This window comes from Suricata suricatta, chromosome 12, assembly GCF_006229205.1.
Source record: "Suricata suricatta isolate VVHF042 chromosome 12, meerkat_22Aug2017_6uvM2_HiC, whole genome shotgun sequence".
NCBI lineage: Eukaryota > Metazoa > Chordata > Mammalia > Carnivora > Herpestidae > Suricata > Suricata suricatta.
Window position 1 is genome coordinate 33,760,362 of NC_043711.1, and position 21,703 is coordinate 33,782,064.

Genomic DNA, 21,703 nt, shown 5'->3' on the forward strand with positions numbered 1-21,703 from the left:
TGTGGTGCCTGTGGCTTGGTGCTTCTGTGGCTCAGAGTAAGAGCACTCACTGTTGCTACACAATACGGTGCATCCTTCACCTTCTTTATCAGTAATGAAGGTGATATTTTGGTCTCTTACTGCAGCACTGTATTTCTCACCAAGGTCCCCAGATGAGGAAGGATCATCGGAAAGAACCCACAGAACATGAACTGGTTGGATGACTATTTTCCCAAGGGCTAATGGGTGGCTTTTTCTTGTGCAGATGTCCAACATGGTAAAAATTTCAGTTACTCACATGAACAGTCTAGGGGTAAAATGAAAACTCACAGGGCCAAATATAGTTGATTATTTGTCTGGAAACATATACTCGCTCTAAAAAAGCTCTAACTACCCTAATACTTTAGGTTATATCCTGTGAGACTTGGTATAATATTTAAGTGTGGCAAGGTTTAAGCATTCAGAAATGCTTATTGATTTAGACAATGAGAGGATTTAAGTCTTGATGACAGAGCAGGACTTTCTCCAGCGTGTACTCTGGTTGGTTTAACCTGGTGATGATGAATTAAATGCCAGGGATGATACTCAGGGAGAAGGTGCTGGTGACTGAAGGGAGGAGGGGTAACAGATATCAACAGTAACTGAATTCAGTCCCAGAAAGAGGACAGTGAAGGGACAGTGCCTCTAGGGAGGCAGAAAGCAAGGTGAGGATCAAGGTGTGCAGAAAACAAAAACCAGGAGATGGGGACAGGAAGAACAAGGAGAACGAAACACAAAAAGGAAATGAGACATGCACTCATAGAGAACATCTGACCCCCTTCCTGGAGCCATGTTTCCAATGACCGCAGAACAAACTGAGGAGTGGAGGGAAGCTGTGCTCAGAGAGGCCAGGGGTGGAGGTAAGGAACAAGTCCACCCTGCTTTGGGAGGAAACAGAGATTGAGAATAGGAGAGAAGATGAAAACTCAGTACAAAGCACATGCTGGGAAATGTGCTAAGAGGCCAGGGGGTGTTAACAGGCACAGCTTCAGCCCCCAGCCCTGCTGGGCATCCACATTCCCTCTGCCCCGGATCATGCCATCCCTTGGCCAGGGCTCCCTTATGCTCTGATGACTCTGGGGGTCGGCAGCAAATCTAGGTCTCAAATATCCCGAATGAGAGGCGCCTGTGGCTCAGTCGGTTGAGCGTCCGGCTTCGGCTCAGGTCATGATCTCCCGGTTCATGGGTTCGAGCCCTGCATCGGGCTCTGTGCTGACAGCCAGCTCAGAGCCTGAAGCCTGCTTCGAATACTATACCTCCCTCTCTCTCTGACCCTCCCCTGCTCACGCTGTCTCGCTCTGTCCCTCAAAAATAAATTTAAAAAATTAAAAAGAAAATATCCTGAATGAAAAGTCTTTCCAGCTAGTTGGCTACAGTCAGTGTGCCAATGCTGCCTTTTATGATGGGAGTGAAAGGAACAATCACTGTTCTCCTCTCTTGGGTCTCACACCCTAGCATAATGGAAGGCTCGCAGAAGGAATGGCTGCCAAGTGAGTGGACGTAGCTGAGAGCTGAATGGCCGCCCCTGAATGCTTTCACACTCGACATAGTCAAGGCTTCTTTGCCCCCCCAGCAGCAAGTTTACTGTGTCTGTGCGTTGTCTGTGTAGATGTGCATTGCTCTGGCTGTGGCTCCAATGTGCCAGTATTACAGAGAGCAAGAAGGAAGTATCCACAGAAAAGAGCGCTGGTGCCTTGGATAAGAAAGTAAAAGAAACAGGGTATGAAGTTTCAGACTTGGAGACATTTATGTTCTCAATAACTATAAAGAGAGTCTAGGGATCATGAGAGAGATTGATAAGAATACGAAAAGGAACCACAGGGACTCTTGTTTTGAAAGATACTTGTCAAAAGAGAAGCAAATTGTTTATGTTGCTGAAACAAATCTTCGGTATGGAAAAATCAAACTGAACGATTTGACTAAGAGAAACAAGATCTGATTGATCAATTATCTAGGCTCATTATTATTTATAGCTTAACTTGGAATCATAATGAGCACCTAAGAGAAAAGCATATTCCTCTTCAGCTTTTTTGAGGTAAAGAAGATTGCTGCAGATTTAAATGGGACAATAACAAGAAAAAAATAAAATTAAAAAAAAAATTCTCTAACCATACTGATCTAGAACAGTAAAACTACCTGTACAAACCCAACGCTTAGGCTAAAACATTCTTGCACAGTGGAGATACAAAGCAGTTAACAAATGTCCACGCTTTTCTTAACAGTATCGTGGGTTGGGCTAAATTAATCATTTAGGTAACTTTTGTGCCAAGTATATATATATATATATATATTTCAGAGATGAAAAAAAAAAATAAATGCCTCAGATTATTTGTTCTTTATTTACACCAGAAACAACTGTGTTAAAAAACAAAACTCCACACCAAAATGTGATTGCTCGATTTACCAAGGAGTCTTTTAAATAAAAATAATCCTGTGTCTCAGCTGGTGAGTTCTGTTGCGATGAGCCACGTAAATACATGTAATTATGAAGTTACCATTTTCAAAGAGGAGAGTAATCTTTTCCTTATCCACTGGTAGAACAGCTTGTACTTACTACACAGCTGAGAACAAAGATTCATCCTCAAAATCCCACTAAATCAAGCCTGATTGATTGATTAAAACTTTCCTCATCAAGGTATCTTTAATACATTGTGTGTGGCAACAGAGTCTTGAAAATATGCATCACAAACCAGTAAGAATTATGGCAAGGATCTTGGATCTTCCAAATGGCCACATAACAACCAAGAGAGATTACCTTCTTTATTTACAGGAAGTAGACACTTCTTACAAAATCTGCCATTGGCTTTTGAAATGCCTGTTATCTTGGTCATTAAAAATCTGACATTTATTTAGACTCTAGAGCCATGGGTCAGAGTATCTGAAACTTAGCAAGTTAACAAATGTTAGCAATAATAATTATTTATTATTGCAATTCAGACTCCAGTAAAAATTTTTTTATAACACTTAGTTTTTATGGGTCGCTAGGCTTTATTTATCACAGATGCTGGGATGATGAACATCTTTTTTCATCTCCCTTTTACTAGCCAGATGAATATTAACATGAATAAACACAATTGAAAAATCCATCAGTTAAAATGAAAGGTACAGTGTTTTATCAAGTTATAAAGCAACTACCACTAGAACTGTCCACAATGTTCCTGCCTCTTCCTACTACCTTGTCTTGCTCTGTCAGGACAGATGACGAAGAGTTGCTTAATTAGAAACAAAGAAGGATCTGTATCATACTCTAAGGTTGGGTAAAGTAGTGAATACACAGAGATGTGTGGGAGGAGCAGAATTTGTGCTCCAACTTAGAGAAAACTAATGGAAAATTTATATTAAGTATAAGTGAAATTCCTCAACAGGTCCCATAGTTAGCAACTGTTTCCCATTGGAAGCATGGAGAACAGACTTCCTGTAATAGGAAATTTTTGGTTTGGGTTGGTTTTTCCTTTTAACTGAACTGTACTGCAGGAGACCAATTTCTTTCTTCTTTTTTTTAATAGTTTATTGTCAAATTGGTTTCCATACAACACCCAGTGCTCTTCCTCACAAGTGCCCTCCTCCATCACCACAACCTCTTGTCCCCCCTCCCCCTTCCCCTTCAACCCTCAGTTCATTTTCAGCATTGAATAGTCAGGAGACCAATTTCTAATGGAGCAAGGTCTGAGTGTGGTTTACTGGGGGACTTCCAAATGGGTTGACTTTCCCATTTTTCTATGACATTTCTCCTTGGATCATTCCCTGTATTCCTCCAACTCTACCTCATAAAATGTCCCATATGACATTACAGGTACATCTCAACTAAGGATGACTGTATCTTTATGTCATATTCTCCCCGCTTCTAACTAGTTCCCACTTCTGACTTTCCCAAGTCTGTCAACCATGCCATTATTCATTCTCCAGTCAGTCATTAGATTTAAAACCCAAGGTTCCTTTTTATCCCTCTCATTTCCCTTTCCTTTTTTTTCTTTTTTTAAAAGTCGGCTCCATGCCCAGCATAGAGCCCAGTGCAGGGCTGAATTCATACCCCTGATATCAAGACCTGAGCTGAGGTTAAGAGTCAGACACCCAACTGACTAAGCCATCCAGGCACCCCCACGTTTCCATTTCCATCTCTGCTGTTGTCTACTTCACTCTTACCTCTATGTGGCAATCCTACTTGGTTTTAAGATGCTACCTTTGTCGTAGACTCTGGCTACTGATACAATTTTGCCATTTGTTTTTTGGGTTTTTTTTTTCAGCCATAACATGTTACTGCAAAGCCATTACTCTCTCTAGGACAGCCTTCCCATCTACCCAGGTCCTAGGTTTCAAGTCTTACCACTATTATGGTCCCAGTACCAATGGCCAAGTATGGAACAGATCTGATGACTCGCTTCTGATCCTGTACCAAATTCCTTCCCCCTCCCTTTCTAGTGATTCAAATCTTACTTATTTCAACTTATGCTCAACTTGGAAAGTCTGCTTTTATAATATTTCTCTGCTAACTCACATCTCTAAATGTGCTATAATTATAGTAGTCAATGTTGAGTAAGCTTAAAAAAGAGAGTATGCCAAAGAAAGTGGGCTGAGCTGCAAGGCACTCAGCTTAACAGATACATATTTTTCAGAAGTCTATATTCCCTTAACATAAAGAGCACTGGTTTGATTTTTATTTATAGTTCTTTTTTATGGGGCCTGTAAGGGTGATACCATCACCAATTTTCTGCATTTTGTTATCTATGAATAGTGCCAAGAACAGGGTTAAAGCAGAATTCTTCATCTTTCTCTTATTATGTAGGATGAACACAAGTTGGGGGCAGGTTTGATCTTGGTGTGGGGCTGCTGGTCTCCAAGAAATCACATATGGTAAAATATTACTGTCCTTGGTACAAACCATGATGAGTGTGAGAGGCATTTTTTCACACAAGAGACTAATTCCTATAAGAGGAAGAAAACAACACCAGCTAGGACTCCAGAAATGTCAGAAGCTTTCCTGCTTTCTCTCTCTTGATAAAAGGCCCTCAATGCTGATTATGGGATAGGGTCCATTACAGTGAAGAGTAGTCGCAAGGAAGGTCACCATGGATATTTTTGGCCAATGTAAATTTGGGGGACAGTATCCTTTTGAGTTCACCTTGAATCACCACATTCAATTCTCTATGATACAGTGGACATTGCAAGGTATCAATATTTGCAAAGATTCCACAGTCCGTGTTGGTGGCTTGCTGGGATGCCCCAAAAGCTACCGCTGCTAAGATGGGAGCAGAGTCTATTAGGGCAAACACGTGTTAATATTTTGTATATATTATCTGTACAGTTAATTTTTCTTTTTTCTTTTTGTTGTATTTCCTCATTTATCTAGTAACTGACATAGTTTTTTTTACATTTCTATATATCCAAATACCTCAAGCTCAATGACCTGCACATAGTATTTATTAATTAATAAATTTTTAAAAACAAGCATTTATTTTGGAAGTACAGTAACTTAAAAGATGAACATCTGATTGTCTAGCAAACAGAAATTTCAAAGCTTCTTCCTAGGAGCTCAGAGAGACCTCTGATACGGCCAACAAATATTACTGGGGAGCAAATGCTGGATGTGGTATTTTGCATATTTTAGTGTGAGTATTATTCAGATACACATAATAAGGATATGTTAAATGATAGGGATCACTTAATACTTCTGGAACAATAAGCGCAGGGTGAAAATAAAAAAAGTGCTCCCCTAAAAGAAGTAAAAAGTAAAACATAAAGTGGGGTAACCTTATTTTCTATGAATGTACTCATGACTAATAATTATAGGCCTCTGCTGACCATATAGGTAGAGTGAGAATCATGAGAAGTAATGAGCTCACCATAGTAGACACTATTTCTAGTCATTTCGAAGGAACAGACATGAGTCTAATCTGCTTATAGAGACTTGCTCCCCTTTAAAAACACAAGGAGAGCTGATTTTTAGGACCTGGGGGTCAATGGCCACATGAACCCTGAAAACACTATGACATCAACATTTTACTTAGAATTATTCCTACACTGATGAAACCCACTAACTTCATGACCTTGGCCAATTTTCTTTTCATTGTACCCTTGCCACTAATTTTCCTTTCATTGAAATTATTTTTATAGGGATCAATTATGTTTTTTTAAGAAGATGTAATTCATTTGTATATTTTAATGTCCATATTGAACTCTGCCAACTGGTGCTCCAGCTATTTCCATTTTTCTTTGTGATATTTCTTTCAAGTTCATATGATGCAGGCACAGAGGCACAGAGTGAAAGGAGAGTGGCAGAGAGTGAGAGCAAAAAGAAACAGAAAGAAGTAAACAGAAAAAAATTAAAAAAACCAAGCTGCAGTTCTTCGAAGGACCTGGATACAGAGCAGGGTCAAAATATCCCCGGACTTTATCCTGAGGGGAAGGAGGTCTCTAGGGAATTACAGCACCAGCTCAGAAGTTGGGGGGAGATGAGCTGTCTCAAGCATAGTGCTGCAGAAATTTACCCCGGGCACAGCTTGATCACTGTAATCTGAATATGTTGATCATGTGGATGGGCCTTCTGCGTACTCACATTAAAGTCCTGTTTTTGCTTCTCTACTACAGTGGTTTTCAAAGTGTGGTCCACAGAACCGTGGGGAAGTTCCTGATGTAAAACTATGCCTATAATAACAACAACCACAATAATAATACTCTTCTGGCATTTGCACTGATGCAGCAAAATGAAGGAGGATGAAACTACTGGCACGTTACAGTGTAACCGAAGCCTTGGCACCAAGCTTTATTAGTAGTCACTGTATCTTCACCACCACATACTTGTAATAAAGTTACCATTTTTGGGTAAGAATGTCCTTGGTGAACAGTAAAAGAATAGTAACTTAATTTATGGTTTTAAGAAAGAGAGAAAGAGAGCAGCATGAGCAGGGGAGAGGGGCAGAGGGAGGGAGAGAGGGAATCTTAAGCAGTTTCCATGCTTAGCAAGGAGCCTGATGTGGGGCTTGGTCTCACGACACTGGGAGCATGACCTTAGCTGAAATCAAGAGCTGGATGCTCAACCAACTGAGCCACCCAGGCACCCCTTTCAAGAATATTAATTTTATTAAATCTCAATCCTTGAGCACAGGTCTCTTGAGTACTCTGTGACCAAATGGCAAACCCACAGAGAGCTGTCTGAGGCATAGTGAACTCTGATGGCTCCTCTGAAATGATGTGTTGTGCAGCTGTCTGAGCAGCAAGCGAAACTACCGGGTTTTCCATGGAATGTTCTATTTTTTTGGAAGAATGACCGACACACTATGGTCATCCTGACTTCATGATGTGGTGAACATTTTCTCAACTATGAGTGAAGTGAGGCTGTTACTTCAAGGAAAACTGACCGTTATGTGGCTGATGATAAAATTTATGCTTTAAAGTGACAATCAGAATTCTGGAAAAGATGCATCTACCATACTTAACATTTCACTATTTAGAGGTCTTTCCAATGAGAATGGGGTGATACAAACAAATATGAACTTTTTGATACCGTATGTTAAAATGAGTCAAACTTGGGAAGATCTACATAATCCAATATTTTTCATATGGATCAATGCCTGACATTGCAAATCATACATGCATAAAATTCATTTAATGTGCAAGACAGATCGATGGATTTTAAGATAAGAGTATGAAAAGTCCACTGAAATCATGTCAGATTTCACCCAAAACTAAGCTTTAAAAAGAAACTACTACCTATTACCTTTAGGGTAGTACCAATGAAGAAAATTCACAAGTATATAAAATGGTTTTTAGGAAACTCCTCCCTTTTCAAAATAGATATCTATTTCTATGAGGTCATATTTTCTTCATGCATTTCAACAAAACAACATATTACAACAGCTATAATGCAGGAGCCAACATGAAGCTGGATGTTAGAGGGATTTGCCAAAAGTAAAACAATCCTGCCATTCTCACTAAAAGTTTTAAAAGGTATTTTTATAAAATATATAGCATATATATTTATGTGTAAAATATAGAGTATGAAATATTGTTTAAAAAAAAGTGTTCAAAAAGTTCCAAGTAGTTTTACCTCTTCCCAAATTAAATTTGTTAATTCAATAATTTAATTAGGTTATTAATTAATACCAACAGTTATAACCCCAAATAAACCTGTGCTCTTTAGGGTCCTCAACTTTAACAAGTAAAGGAATCCTGAGACCAAAAGGTTCAACAAGCATTGCTCTCCCATGCGGAATAATTCTGGGCGCAGCCTTTCTCAGGGTGTTTTTCCCAAAGTACTCTTCTCATGAAAGGATTTATAATAAAATGGCTCCCCCCAGAATAAGTCTGGAAAATCTGGAGAATCATAACACACACCATTCGTGAAGAGTTGCAGTCCTTACTAACCTGATGGAGTCTAGGAGAAGCATTGCTGTGGAGCCGCTGTTTAATCTTATTTAATCCAGGGTTTCATTACGCTATCTTAGGAAGTCTGTGAGTGCAAAACACGCGGGGCTCCTGGTCCTGGAGAAGGGGTGTGGGTGCTGTGGAAATCCACTGAAACTCACCTTCTAGCCGGACCACCAAGGGCACCTTGAGTTCCAGCTCCCGACAGGCTTTGGTGATCCCGTTGGCAATAATGGCACAGTTGACAATTCCACCAAAAATATTGACAAGGATGGCTTCCACCTGAAATAAAAAATAGGAAGGTCCCCATCAAAACACTGCTAGGTGACATTCTCAGCAATATCTGTCTGAATAATAGAGACAATTAGGATAAGACTCCTTGTTGTTGTTTTAACACAGAATATTAAGTACAAGCCAGAAGGCCCACAAAATGTTAAGAAGTTAAAATTTAGTACTGAATTAGTAAATGTCAATATATACCACTACCATATTAACCCAGAGTCTTCCATTACTCACTTCTCTGGACTCAAAATGAAATCCATCCTCATTCATTGATTATATACTCTGTTCTGGTTTTTCTTATGTTTAGAACTGTTTCTTGATGAGTAGTGTCATTTAAAATTTGATGCACTTATTTCTTTTCCTTCCATGATTTATACTCAAATTTTTATCTGTCATGGTACCTTATGGAATATTTCAAAACTAAGAGCCAATTATTTGCTGTTTTGTATTAATAGGTAGAGATTCAAGCTTTTCCATGCTTCCTTAATACCTCTTTGATATGCTAAAGGTATATTCTCAAAAACCACAGATAGTTTAATTATCTTAGATAACAACATTTTTGATTAAAAAAAAATGAGTCCCAAAAGAATAAGATATAAGTTACATAAGTAAGAATCTGAGGTAAGTCAACCCAGTGACTGGAATTTTTCAGAAATGTAAATTTAACTGATTATGTTAACCCATTTGCATGTGGGCAAAAAAAAAAAAAAATAGACTTATCCTGACTTGATAAATAGGTTTAAGAAAATCCTGTATAATTAACATGAAGAACAAGATAATGAAGAGAATTCATTACCTAGATTAATTGATAACACCAAGAGAAAAAGGCTATTCATCAAGCTAGAGGCATCAGAATTCAACAATGTCATCACAATTAAATCAGGGTACACTAAAGCGTATATGTGTGTGTTGCATACCATTTTAAAATCCTATTATTTAAATATGCTGAATTTACTACAGAAAACATATGAGGAAAGACTGCCTGGTATTTGTTCAGCACTTAACTGTTTTAGAAAGTGCCCATTATATCAACCCTCATTTAAAATTTTTATTCTTGCCAGAACCTTATTCACTAAGTACAGTGAACATGAGTCCTCTGTAGTTGAGAAAGCCTCCAGAAAATTCACACGATGTACTCCGAAGTTACACAGGTAACAAGCAGCAGTGGGGAGGCTCAAAGTCAGCTCCCTAGCTTGCCTCCTGATTCTTCACGCACAGAGATCCTAGAACCTGAATCTTGCAAGCGGTATACCCGTCCTGAACATGGTGTCCTACTCCAAAGAATGGGGCTAACGGTACTTTGTCTACAAGCTTGCTGGAAGGCCTACAAGAGATAACGCGCGTAAACAGCTTAGTACATGCCTTCCAAGTACTTAAAGGCTATTTATACGTGCATTTATTTTGAACAAGCCATGATGAGGATGGACAGGTTACCTAGATAGCATGGAAGAAATAAGAAAGCCTCGTTTAGTACACTACAGCTATGCTGACTTGGAATATAATAGAAGCACAAAAGTAGTGAAGTTCAATCAAAAGGTAACGTCTTAAGAATAAAATAAATGAGCAATATTTTTCAAACCAATTAGAGGCTGGGGCCACTCCTCAAACAGAAATCTCCCATTAACATTCACAGCAGGCTGACTGGTAAGCAGAAGCTTGCTTTCTAATGACAGCTATTAAATGCTGTTAGCACTGAGGCTTGGTATAGCAGTAGTTTCCAAATAGCTGTGGGATGGAGAGGAACTTGCCAAAACAATGAAATAAAAAACACTCAAGAGCAATAATGACTCCACGGGGTCCAAGAGAGAAACTTAGTAACTGCCGAGGCTCACTCAGGTTTGTGTAGGAAAACTAGGCTTTACTGGGAAAACACACACTGGCACCTACAGACCTCTGCCACATTTCAACCTGTACATTCTTTACGAATGAATACAGAGGTCAACAACTTCTCGGTGAACTTTTCCTGCCTCATTAGGTTAGGGAGGATTGCTGGGTTTCACCTGTCTTTATAGAGTAGTTGTATCTCACACAACAAGCTTATGTGAATTCACTTAAACAGGCAGGAGGCGGGAGCAAGAAGAGAAGATGCTCAAGAGCTCTGGTCTCAGGGCTGCTCAGTGGGTGCCCGCGCTGCAGGGAGTGTCACATGTGAGCTCTGGATCTGGTGGTGCTCAAGTCCCGTGAAACTCTCTCATGTGGCAGTATCTCACAGTGTTTAATAAGCATCTGGTATTACAAACAGATACTCTTTAAAATACATATATACTCTTCATTTAACAACTTGTGGCTAAAAGTAAGCCAACCATGTGTACTGGTACCGATCCCAGGAAAACGCCCTCTTTTCTAACAGAAGAGGAATGATTAATTGCCCTTGTTTTACTCACTAGGAAAGGAGAGGTAGTTTACTCTACAGTGTAGTTTATTCTCTGGTGAGGTTTATTCACCTCTCATTCTGCAACCCCACCACTAGCATGCATTCCCTTGAGGGGCGGGGGTCACCTTTGTGCTCCTCTACAACAGGAGCCATGTAGTTTGTCCATCAGCAGCTACCACAATCTATGATGTAGCATAATCATTTAATAAATAGTAGTTTCAAGAGTGAATGAATTACATTAATTTCAGGGGCGCCTGGGTGGCTCCGTCGGTTAAGCATCCGATTTCAGCTCAGGTCATGATCTCGCAGTTTGTGGGTTTGGGCCCCGAGTCAGGCTCTGTGCTGACAGCTAGCTCAGAGTCTGAAGCCTGCTTCCGATTCCGTGTCTCCTTCTCTCTCTGACCCTCCTCGGCTCACACACACTCTCTCTCTCTCTGTCTCTCATAAATAAATTTAAAAAAAAAACAAAAAAAAAACTTTAAATTAATTTCAATAGACACTTCATGACCATCTTCCTTATACTGGGTACAGAGTTAAGTGCTTAGGATATGGAAAAGAATAAGATATCTTCCCTGTCCTCAAGGAATTCAGAGACTAGTTTGAGAGCCAGATCAGTAAACCGGTGAACACAATCTACAGATGCCTTGGAGAGCTAAGGCGAGGGCAGGCCAGCGAGGCAGACTGCTGCTACTCAAGAGGCTTCCTGAGAGGTTCTGTCAACAAGACAGGGAAAGAGTAGAAGGGAGCAGCCAGGATGAAGGCAGAGCTACCACCCACCTGAGTTCATTTGGGACCTACAGATTAAATGGAGAAGGAGTTGCAGGTTCCAGATGTCAGGGATGAGTACTCGGCTCTTTTTCTGAGTCCTTCCCTTTCCAGAGTGGGGTGAAGGCAGGTATTGAAGGCAGCCTCTCATGAAAGCAGCTAAAGTGAGATGAGAAGTACAGCCCACATAAGAGAAGAAGGGGGTGAGATGGGCGGCTCAGTGGGTTAAGCATCGACTTCGGCTCAGGTCATGATCTCACAGTTCGTGAGTTCAAGCCCTGCATCAGGCTCTGTGCGGACAGCTCAGAGCCTGGAGCCTGCTTCAGATTCTGTGTCTCCCTCTCTCTCTGACCCTCCCCAGCTTGCTCTCTCTCTCTCTCTCTCTCAAAAATAAAAATAAATAAAACACGCAAAACAATTAAAAAAAAAAGAATGTGAAAGGGAAAGCAATGTGAAACAAAAGAGAAAGCGTTTGACCTATACGAACAACTCGGTTAGGGCTTTTTTTTTTTAATGTTTTATTTATTTTTGATACAGAGAGAGACAGAGCATGAGAGGGGGAGGGGCAGAGAGAGAGGGAGACACAGAACCGGAAGCAGGCTCCAGGCTCTGAGCTAGCTGTTAGCACAGAGCCTGACGCGGGGCTCGAACCCACGAGCGTGAGATCTGACCTGAGCCGAAGCCGGAGGCTCAACCGACTGAGCCACCCAGGCACCCCTCGGTTAGGGCTTTTAAAAGAAAGACAAGACATAGAACTACACAGACTGCTTAGCTCAGGGAAAGGTGATTGTTTAGAACACGTGCCTTGCCATGAAGCACGGGGAGGAAAATCACCACCAGGGGTCGTAGGAAGACACAAGTCCATGAGAGATGATGCCATTCTCTTCCACTATATAGTCATTTGCTGCAGTCATGCACTTTAACAGAAATCTGATTTAAGGTTTCACTCTGGACCAATTTCTATAATTAACTACTGTAATCTGCAATCTCAAACTGAGAATGAAATTAAGACAGTTTGCAAAGGAAAGCATCATGACATCATAGTTATTATTTAGCACTTACATAGCATGTCTAATTTTCCACCTGTGCCTCACGTGTCCATTCATTATGACAACAACTAATTGTTCCATGACAATACCAATGGCAACATGAAGTATCTTTTTGTTTTTGTTGTGTTTTCCTGGCAAAGAGAATGTTAAGAGGAAAAAAAAGGCAGCAGTTAGTTCTGTTTAAGTATCAAGAGACTTTCCCAGAAGATTCCTAAGTGCTTTCACAAACAGTGCTTTCTCAGGTGAGAATTACAAGGGTTGTTATTTACTGTTTTGCAAAAGGAAGGATCATGTGGTGAGGCAGTTACAGTGTGAGAAACATCGCGCAGGTTCTGGGCCCAGACAGCTACTCCCACAGCGAGGTCTGCGGCCGCCGGCAGGCGTGAGGAATCAGGCAGTCCGAATGCAGGCTTTTCAAATGACTCTGTGTTTGGCTCTGCAAGACAGACTCTGGCTGCAGACTGCAGTCCGCAATTAAAAATAAAGAATGAACTTCAAAAGAAGAAAAGCTATATAGCCTTTGGTTGTATCAAGCTTCTTTCAACCCCAAATAAACAAAGAAACTAACAGAATCATGACTAAAACCCTATTTGGCAAGGTAATCTCTTTGAGTATCTGATGAACATGAGGGAACCCCAGTCAGCTCAACCCTCACACACACTATAGCTTTTGGGGATAATTATAGATAAGTCCTTTGACCAAACTCTCCTTTAGGGTTTGGTCTCAAAAGCAGATAATGACAAAGGATAATGTATAGCCTGTATGTGTAAGATAGGAGTGTACGTTTCAGGGGAATTGTGAGTTCTCTGCAACCACTTATAAAATGTGTGAATATACACTTTTCTGGGGGAAAAGTGTCCATAAGATTCAAAATTAATAATATTTACAAACAACAAGAGCTAATGTTTACCAGGCATTTAGCAGGTGGTAGAGAGAATTCTAATTATTTCATGTATATTAACATGTTTAAAATGAGTAGCATATGAGGTGGGCATAATTATTTTCCCCACTTAACAGATAAGGACACTGAAAGTAGTGAAGATCTGGAGAATCGCTGGGGCTACAGCTTCATCTACTGTCAAATATCTTGCAGACTTAGCAGACCTGACCTAGAGTATGAACTGTGCTTACTCTTTCCCATTCATTACCGCAGCAGACTCCACCACAACCTGTGGGGCAGGTACCACCCATCCCACTAACAGATGAGAAGATGCAGGCTCACAGAGGGAGAAACAACCTGTACCAATTATGTAGCCAGCATGTCTTCAGGATCAAAAATTCAGTTTTCTCCAATGTTATCGAGGTTACTTTTTTTTATTTTCATTTTGACAGAGAGAGAGCATGAGTTGGGGAGGGGCAAGAAGAGAGAGGGAGAGAGAGAGAATACCAAGCAGGCTCTGCACTGTCAGCACAGAACCCAACGTGGGGCTGGTACTCAGCACCCATGAGATCATGACCTGAGCCAAAATCAAGAGTCAGATGCTTAACTGACAGAGCCACCCAGGTGCCCCTATCGTGCTTACTTTTAATGAAATGCAAACATTGCCAGATTGCTCAGTGAAAAGTGAGTCATTTATTCAAAATATATTTTTGAGGGTCTACTGCTTTCCTAGGAACTCTTTTTTAACCATTGCATGTAGCCAGTAGCTAAGCTGGCAGAAAAGACTAAAAATAATTTAAAATTTTCTATATTTGTATCTAAAATTGCAAAATGTAATAACAGTTATTGAGGGTAGGGAAATATGCGGTACTCTGAGATCACAGAACAGCACCCATGTTACAATGGGTCATTAGGGAGGGTATCTGGGAAAGTCAGGAAGAGGCTATGTAGATTATGAAAAAGATACTGAGTAAGTACCTCCAGACAAGAGACAGTTACCATATTAAAGACAGAGAAGCAGAAAAGCACTTGGTGCATTTGAGAAACTGAATAAAACCCAGAGTATCATGCACCTGGAGCTTGAGAAGTTGAGTGGTAGGAAATGAGATGGACCAGCCCCGCTGGGGTCAAATCATGCAGAGTCTTAACAGAGTAAACACCATGAGAAAGGAGGAGTCTGAGAAGCCCTTGGTTCCAAGGCACCTGCAGAGACTTCAGGGACACTGGGATGGAACTATCAGTCATTCAACATCCACATTAAACTTTTAAGGTAGATTTAATGACTACCATTTTATGAACTGGCTGAGGCTCACAGAGTTTAGGTGTTAAGAGGTCACAAGTTCAAACCAAGGTCTGCTTCACCATACTACATGCAGGGCTGTCTGGAACAGGTGCCCATGACATACACCATACCCGCTGGGGCTGGCAAACTTATTCTCTCAAGGGATAGTTAGTAAATATTTTTAGGTTTTGTGGAGCAGTCTGTGTCCCAACTACTCAACTCTGCCATTATAGCATGAAAGCTGTCCCAGACAATACATAAATGAATAAGTGTGGCTGTGTTCCAATAAAACTTTATTTACAAAACAACAAGTAAGCCAGATTTGGCCTATAGGCCAAAGTTTGTCAACTCCTGAAATAGACATGATTTGATTCATGATTAGCCTTAAGGCCACGGCAACACCACCCCCTCCTTCTTTGCATCATTTGAAATCTCTTTGATAGAACTTTTCACATTTTAAGTTCTCTTCCTTTGGTGCACCATTTTCTTGCCATCACCGTAGTAGTCACTGATTAAATAAATGTGTCAATGCCAAATTAATATCATTTCCCTGAAACAAAGTCTGTACCTTTAACAAGTTCATAAAATGTTTTGAATGTCTTTTTGTTCTCTTTCTCTTGATAACATTGGCTGGAAGTGAACAAATCATTTTCACCAATAAGCAAGCCATTTTGTGATGGTGACTGCAAATGATGAAGTACTGTGCTGCATTTAAAACACACTATAGTATTTACGATAAGCACAGTCAGTGCAACCTGTAGGTTTTGCCTCTGCTTATGCTAATTCAACATGCTACCATGGTCCCATTACAGTGGGCAAGGCTGATAAAAAGCAAGCAACCATGCTTTTATCAGGCAAGATAAGGACATTTTTTAAATCACAAGTTACTTTAATTCTGAATGTTGTTGTTCTTGTTTAAGCATCTGTTTCTGTTAAACTGCTTTTCTCTTTTTTGTTGTTGTTTTTATTTTCCTGCTGAATTCTAATCATGTCTTATAATCCATTGGCTGCCAACGAAGGAAAATAAACAGTGAAGGAAATTAGATGCAGCTTGGATAATTGATGTTTGTATGCCTGGCTTTAATAAAAATACTCAGCTAAATTAGAGGGGAGTCTAAATGGTATTCAGTCAATAAGGAAGTGATTCAGGTGAGGAATTTAATCTTGGTTTTGTTGTAAACTTACAAATGAGCCGACAGCTCAGTTCAACTGGGATGAGCTGCTCTGGTTTGGTTGATTCTCAAAATTTGAAATTATTTTCTTTTGTGAGAATTTGTGCACTAGCATTGCTGGGGTAAAGCAAATGATACACCTTTCAAATCCCAATGAATGACATGAGAACAAGAGTATTTCTTGAAAAATTCACCCTCTCACTCTGTCCTTTTAAATTTTTTTCCATTTTTTAGTAAGTTTACACAATATAATCTGAAAAATCTCAGAATTACAAAAAAAATCTTTACATACTATCCTTAATTTCAAACATGCGACATTTTAAATTATTCATTCAAGATAAACCCAACCATTTTATTCCAACCTTGGAATCAGTTATTCCAAAACTGATATTATGGAAACAACATCTGTAGACCAACAGTATTTGGATGGAGAGCTGAGTTTCCATTGAGCATGACCTCTGAGAACAGCCAGAATAAATGGAGGGAAATGTGTCTGATTTGTCCTTGATTTTTTTCACTTCTTCCTGAATTCCTTCCCTAGTTATATCCTGCAATCTTCTCCTCACTAAAATAAGTAAAATGGTATGGAGGATTAGCATGTATTGCATGTTGATTTTCCTAGGTGCCGGTTATTAGGTACTACAACTTCCCCAGTAAGTAAGCTGAGGCTCAAAGAACTTAATATAGCTTGTTCAAGGGCACAGAGCTAGGAAGCAATGGAGCCATAATTTGGACCAAGCCAGTCTTACTTCAAAGTCCATGGCCTCTCTACTCCTGCCAGCTGTGTCTCTACAACCAGTGACTTCCCATGATTAGTCCAAAGCCCCAACTCTACTTTGGCTCTATTCTAAACTTTAAGGGTACATTTCTGAGTCCTATATTCTGGTGCCCCTGTATTTCTTCCTTTCAAATCTCAATGCCCTATTAAAATGGATCAGAGATAAGATATCTTTTACAGTTTTGTGGACCAGTGTGTTTCAGTTCTTTACAATCCAATGTTTCCTGTTCACTGATAAAAGAGTTGTCCAGAGCCTGTTATCTGCAATTCTTAGATGGGATTGTAGAGTGATGGTGGCAGGATAAGAGTGGATCCTGGCCCTCAAAATCTAGAGTCTATCCTGCAAGAAAACAGATGTCCCTATGAGAACCCTCTCTGCAGAATGAGAAGTCCTTTTGCTCATTTTGTCATGCTGAAAATTATCCCTCTGCCACTACTACTAGAATATGGAAATTATTTCTAATTATGATCAGTAAAATTCTAATAGAGAATACGTCATTTGAGACATCACTGTTGATATAGAGTTTAAGGATTAGGGGATAGAATGGTCAGTGCAAGGTGCGGTAACTTGGCAGGGCTATGTGGAGCCCTATGCTGAGACCCGGTGTAGGGGAGGGATCTCTGACCTATAAGCTACGCTTGCCATGGCAGTGGAGGAAAAAGTCAAATCAAGTGTATTATAGGTTTGTCTCCTTAACTTGGGAGTTACATAACACAAATTTTGATAATTAGAATGGAAAGATTTAGTCTGCCAACACTCCCCTTCCTTTGTAAAGAAAATATTAGACGGTGAGGAATCCCAATTCACATCCAGCATAATACTACAATCTCATTAATCATGTATCCTTAAGTTTATGAAAACTAAAAAAAACGAGTATTGACGTCCAGCACTAGACAGGACAAAGGCACCTTCCATTATTGAACACTGGTTATTTTAATAGGTTAAAAAATCCTATGAATACTGCACCATAGAAATTATTATGCCACACTTCCTCTCCAGATGGGTGCTTGTTAGAAAGTGAAAGCTTTCTAACGTGTGCCCTGAGAAGCTCTAGGCCTGTGCAATGCTTTATGAAAAAAGTCATCTGGTCATATAGTATGGATTCTAGCTTAGGAGAACATTAGTGGACGATTTGTGTTCTAACTCATAATATCCTATTTTACTCATTTTCTACAAGAGTCAATGGGGTGGAAATTAGATCGAATGAATTCAGGAGCTAGTGTACGGAGTGTCTGGATGGCACAGGGATCTAGGGTCTTTCTCCCCAAGGATACCAATCACGTCCCTATTTTCATCGTATTTCTAAGTGGTAAGTGTCTGCAAAACTGGCTTTTTGTAATCAAGAACACCAACCACAAATGCCAAGGCCACTACAAGAATGGGGTACAAATGTTTCCCCATTTGACAGCAAACACTGTAGCTGGGGTTAAGTCAGCTATTAACAGGAAACAGGAAAAGGAAAAAAAATTGAAGATGGAAATATTGGTTGGTATTATAAACAGGCACAGAAGACACGAAGTTAAAATGACTGAAGAACACATATATTTGAGGGAAGAGCGTGGACATTTTTTTTTTTTTTATCCTTTGCAGAGATATTCCCCATATCCTTTTGAACTGAGAATCAGAACCATTGTCAGGATTACAAAAACCACTTGGACATCCAAAATGGCAAATGCAAGGTTCTTTTTTTGAGTGTTGTGTGTTTAAAATAGCTCTTGCAAAAACTTTTATGATGTATAATTTGGCCACAGAGCCATTTCAAACTAAAAGAAAAGAATAAAAAGGAACAAGGAGATTTTGGTCTCACCAATTCACCAGGAAACAGCAGAGGCTTTAGGAAAAAAAAGAGGCATACAATTCTCACTTAAGAACTCAGCTATCAGAATTGACTGTTAAGAAATATTTTGGTTACAAAACTGCCTTCCCAGCTTAACAGATAATTGCTTTCAAGGCAAGATACTTATTGCTCATAATGCAATATCTATATATTATTTGTAATGAGAATTACATTGGCACAGATTAAGAATATTTATTGGCACATTCTTTCTGAGTAGTATTTTGTCCAATCATCTCAGATTTATGTCATCTTGATGAATGTGAATATGTATACTTCATCATCATTCGTTAGAGTGTTAATATAGAAAATACCAATAAAATTGGCAACTTGGTAAAAGACTCATTTTATTAATATATAAGCAGATGCCTATCTATCTATTGTTGTAACATAATAGTCTCCACAGGGTAACTGCTTCTACAGGAAAGGTGGAAAAATGCTTCTATGGGTGATTTTATTGACTATATTCATGACTGACATCAATTAAAAAATTAGCAATGCAGACAGAGCCAAAACTTAGGACCAGAGATTCATACTTCACACCACAGAGAAATGAAGATAAATTTAGTTAATGGCAAACCCACTGTTTCTGTAAATAACAAGTCTGGTGTAAGATGAAGGTGGCATTTAATGATTCTGTGATGCTTCATACATCTGTTCAGATAAACAGATTATTTAGTTTTCTGGAGAAACAAAGGATTGACAAAAAATCGTATCAAACCCCCAACGAATAAATACATAACTCAGAAAAGTCAAAATATAAGCTTCAACTAAGATCTTAATAGGTTACAAGCTATTTATTATGCACTAAAATTTATATTAAAAATTTAAGTAAAATAATTTTAAAAATACATACATATGTTTCTTCTCATGACAGATCTTTCCCATATATTTATGAAAATCAGTATACTGCCCAATATTCTCGGTAACAACATGCTTCCGTTTATTTTCTAAAATCCCATCCTTTGTCCATTTCCATAAAATGACCCCACCCCCAAACTTCACACCCCTAATCTTGGACACCAAAATAGTCATTGAAGATACTATGCTTTAGCATCAAAAGTTTAAATTCATGTGCATTAAGCAAAACAAAATGAAACAAAAAGCCTCCAAAGAAAGCTACTCATTAAAACATCTGTAATTATAAAAATCAACATACCACCAGACATAGGGCTCCTCTAAATTGCCCGGGCAGAACTGGTGCCCTGTAATATTTAATATCAGGAGGAGTGGAATCTACAGAATTCATTTTCCACCTACTAATAGCATCTGATGTCACTGTCACCAAAAAACACCCTGAGCTATAGACCATATTTTAAAATTACTGATATCACTGTCTGACCTTGCTGTAATCTACTGTGTGGAAGTCTGATCTATTTGTTTAGCAGTTCAGGAAATGTCAGAATACCATGTCTGGAGGAGATTACTTCCCACAGCCTGCCAGAATGAAATTTAACAAAACTTTTCACCTCAAGGTGGTCCAAATCATTGGTTGGCCACACCCTCTCCCACCCATAGTTTAACCTTTTATGGACTTCAGTGGAGTTTTCAGGTTGTTAGACTTTCTTTACAAGAGGATTCCTGAATATTCTATCCATTGAGGCACAGGCTCAAGCAACTATCAAAAAAGTACCATTTAGGGGCACCTGGTTGGCACAGTAGGTTGAGCATCTCTTTTTTTATTCTTTAATTTTTTAATGTTTATTTATTTTTGAGAGAGAGCGACAAAGTGCAAGTGGGAGAGGAGCAGAGAGAGAGAGAGAGAGAGAGAGAGACCGAGACCGAGACCGAGACCGAGACAATCTGAAAGAGACTCCAGGCTCTGAACTCTCAGTACAGAGCCTCACGTGGGGCTTGAATTTGGGAACAGGGAGATCATGACCTAAGTTAAAGTTGAATGCTTAACTGACTGAGCCACCCAGAGCCCCATATCTGACTCTTGATTTTCGATTAGGTCATGATCCCAGGGTTGTGGGATCAAGCTCCACATTGGGCCTTATGCTGGGTGTGGAACCTGCTTAAGAGTCTCTCTCTCTCTCTCTCTCTCTCTCTCTCTCTCTCTCTGCCTGCCCCCTCACCCCCTTTGTGCTCTTTCTCTCTTGCTCCTTAAAAAAAAAAAAAAAAAGAAAAGTCATTTGGGACCTATCTATGTTATAGATCCCTGAGCTCCCCCTGACCCATCCCACCTTTTTCCACCTTGCCTCTCTTGGTCTAGAAGGGTGACTCCAGGGACTACATGGCTTCTTTCTCAGACTGGCATCTGGGAAGCTTCTGATGGAGGAGGGGAGAGTCAGGGTGTTTACATTCCTCCAGGTCCCTCCCAGTGAGGTTGTCTTGAGTGGATGTGTCCTTCCACAAAACGCCCCTGATCATCTCAAGAAAGCCTTCATTGTAGACTTTTTATTCTAGTTAAATAACTACTCCCTTCTCTCTTCATTTTGGTTTAGATACCTAAGATGTCCCAGGCCACCAGTTCGCAGTCTCTGAGCTTTCTCTTATGGTTCTTGTACTCCTTTACCCGGCCTTCACGATCCATCTCTCTGTAAGTCAATTTGCCTCCATATACCATGAGTTGAGTGAGTCATCATTTCCTACTGAGACTGATAATAACATCCTATTTTGACCAACCCAGCTTGAATTTGAGAAAGTCCATTCATCTGAACCTTCTAGAACTAGAAGGTTAATTGTTTAGTTTTCCTTGCTCCACAACATATCTGTGGTTAAACAATGAAATAAAAGTTAAAAAAAAATGTGAATACTCTCAGCTCAAGCTATTTTAATGAGTATTATCAAATACTTCTTTCCCTGGTTCTTTTGGGAGATGGCTAACACCTAAGAATCTGAAATTATTGCTCATTAACTGTCTGGATCTACACAAGGGATTCTTGTGTCCACTGTCTGGATTTT

The 21,703-nt window shown here is 39.7% G+C and overlaps 1 protein-coding gene across 1 annotated transcript in view; it reads right to left on the reverse strand.

The window, feature by feature from the left end:
* The window catches only part of SUCLG2 (succinate-CoA ligase GDP-forming beta subunit), a 210,900-nt gene that overhangs the window by 12,266 nt on the left and 176,931 nt on the right, over positions 1-21,703 (reverse strand). Inside the window, exon 9 of the mRNA XM_029917626.1 lies at positions 8,541-8,661. Within this exon, the coding sequence (XP_029773486.1) occupies positions 8,541-8,661 (121 nt within the window). The remainder of the gene's footprint in view (positions 1-8,540; positions 8,662-21,703) is intronic.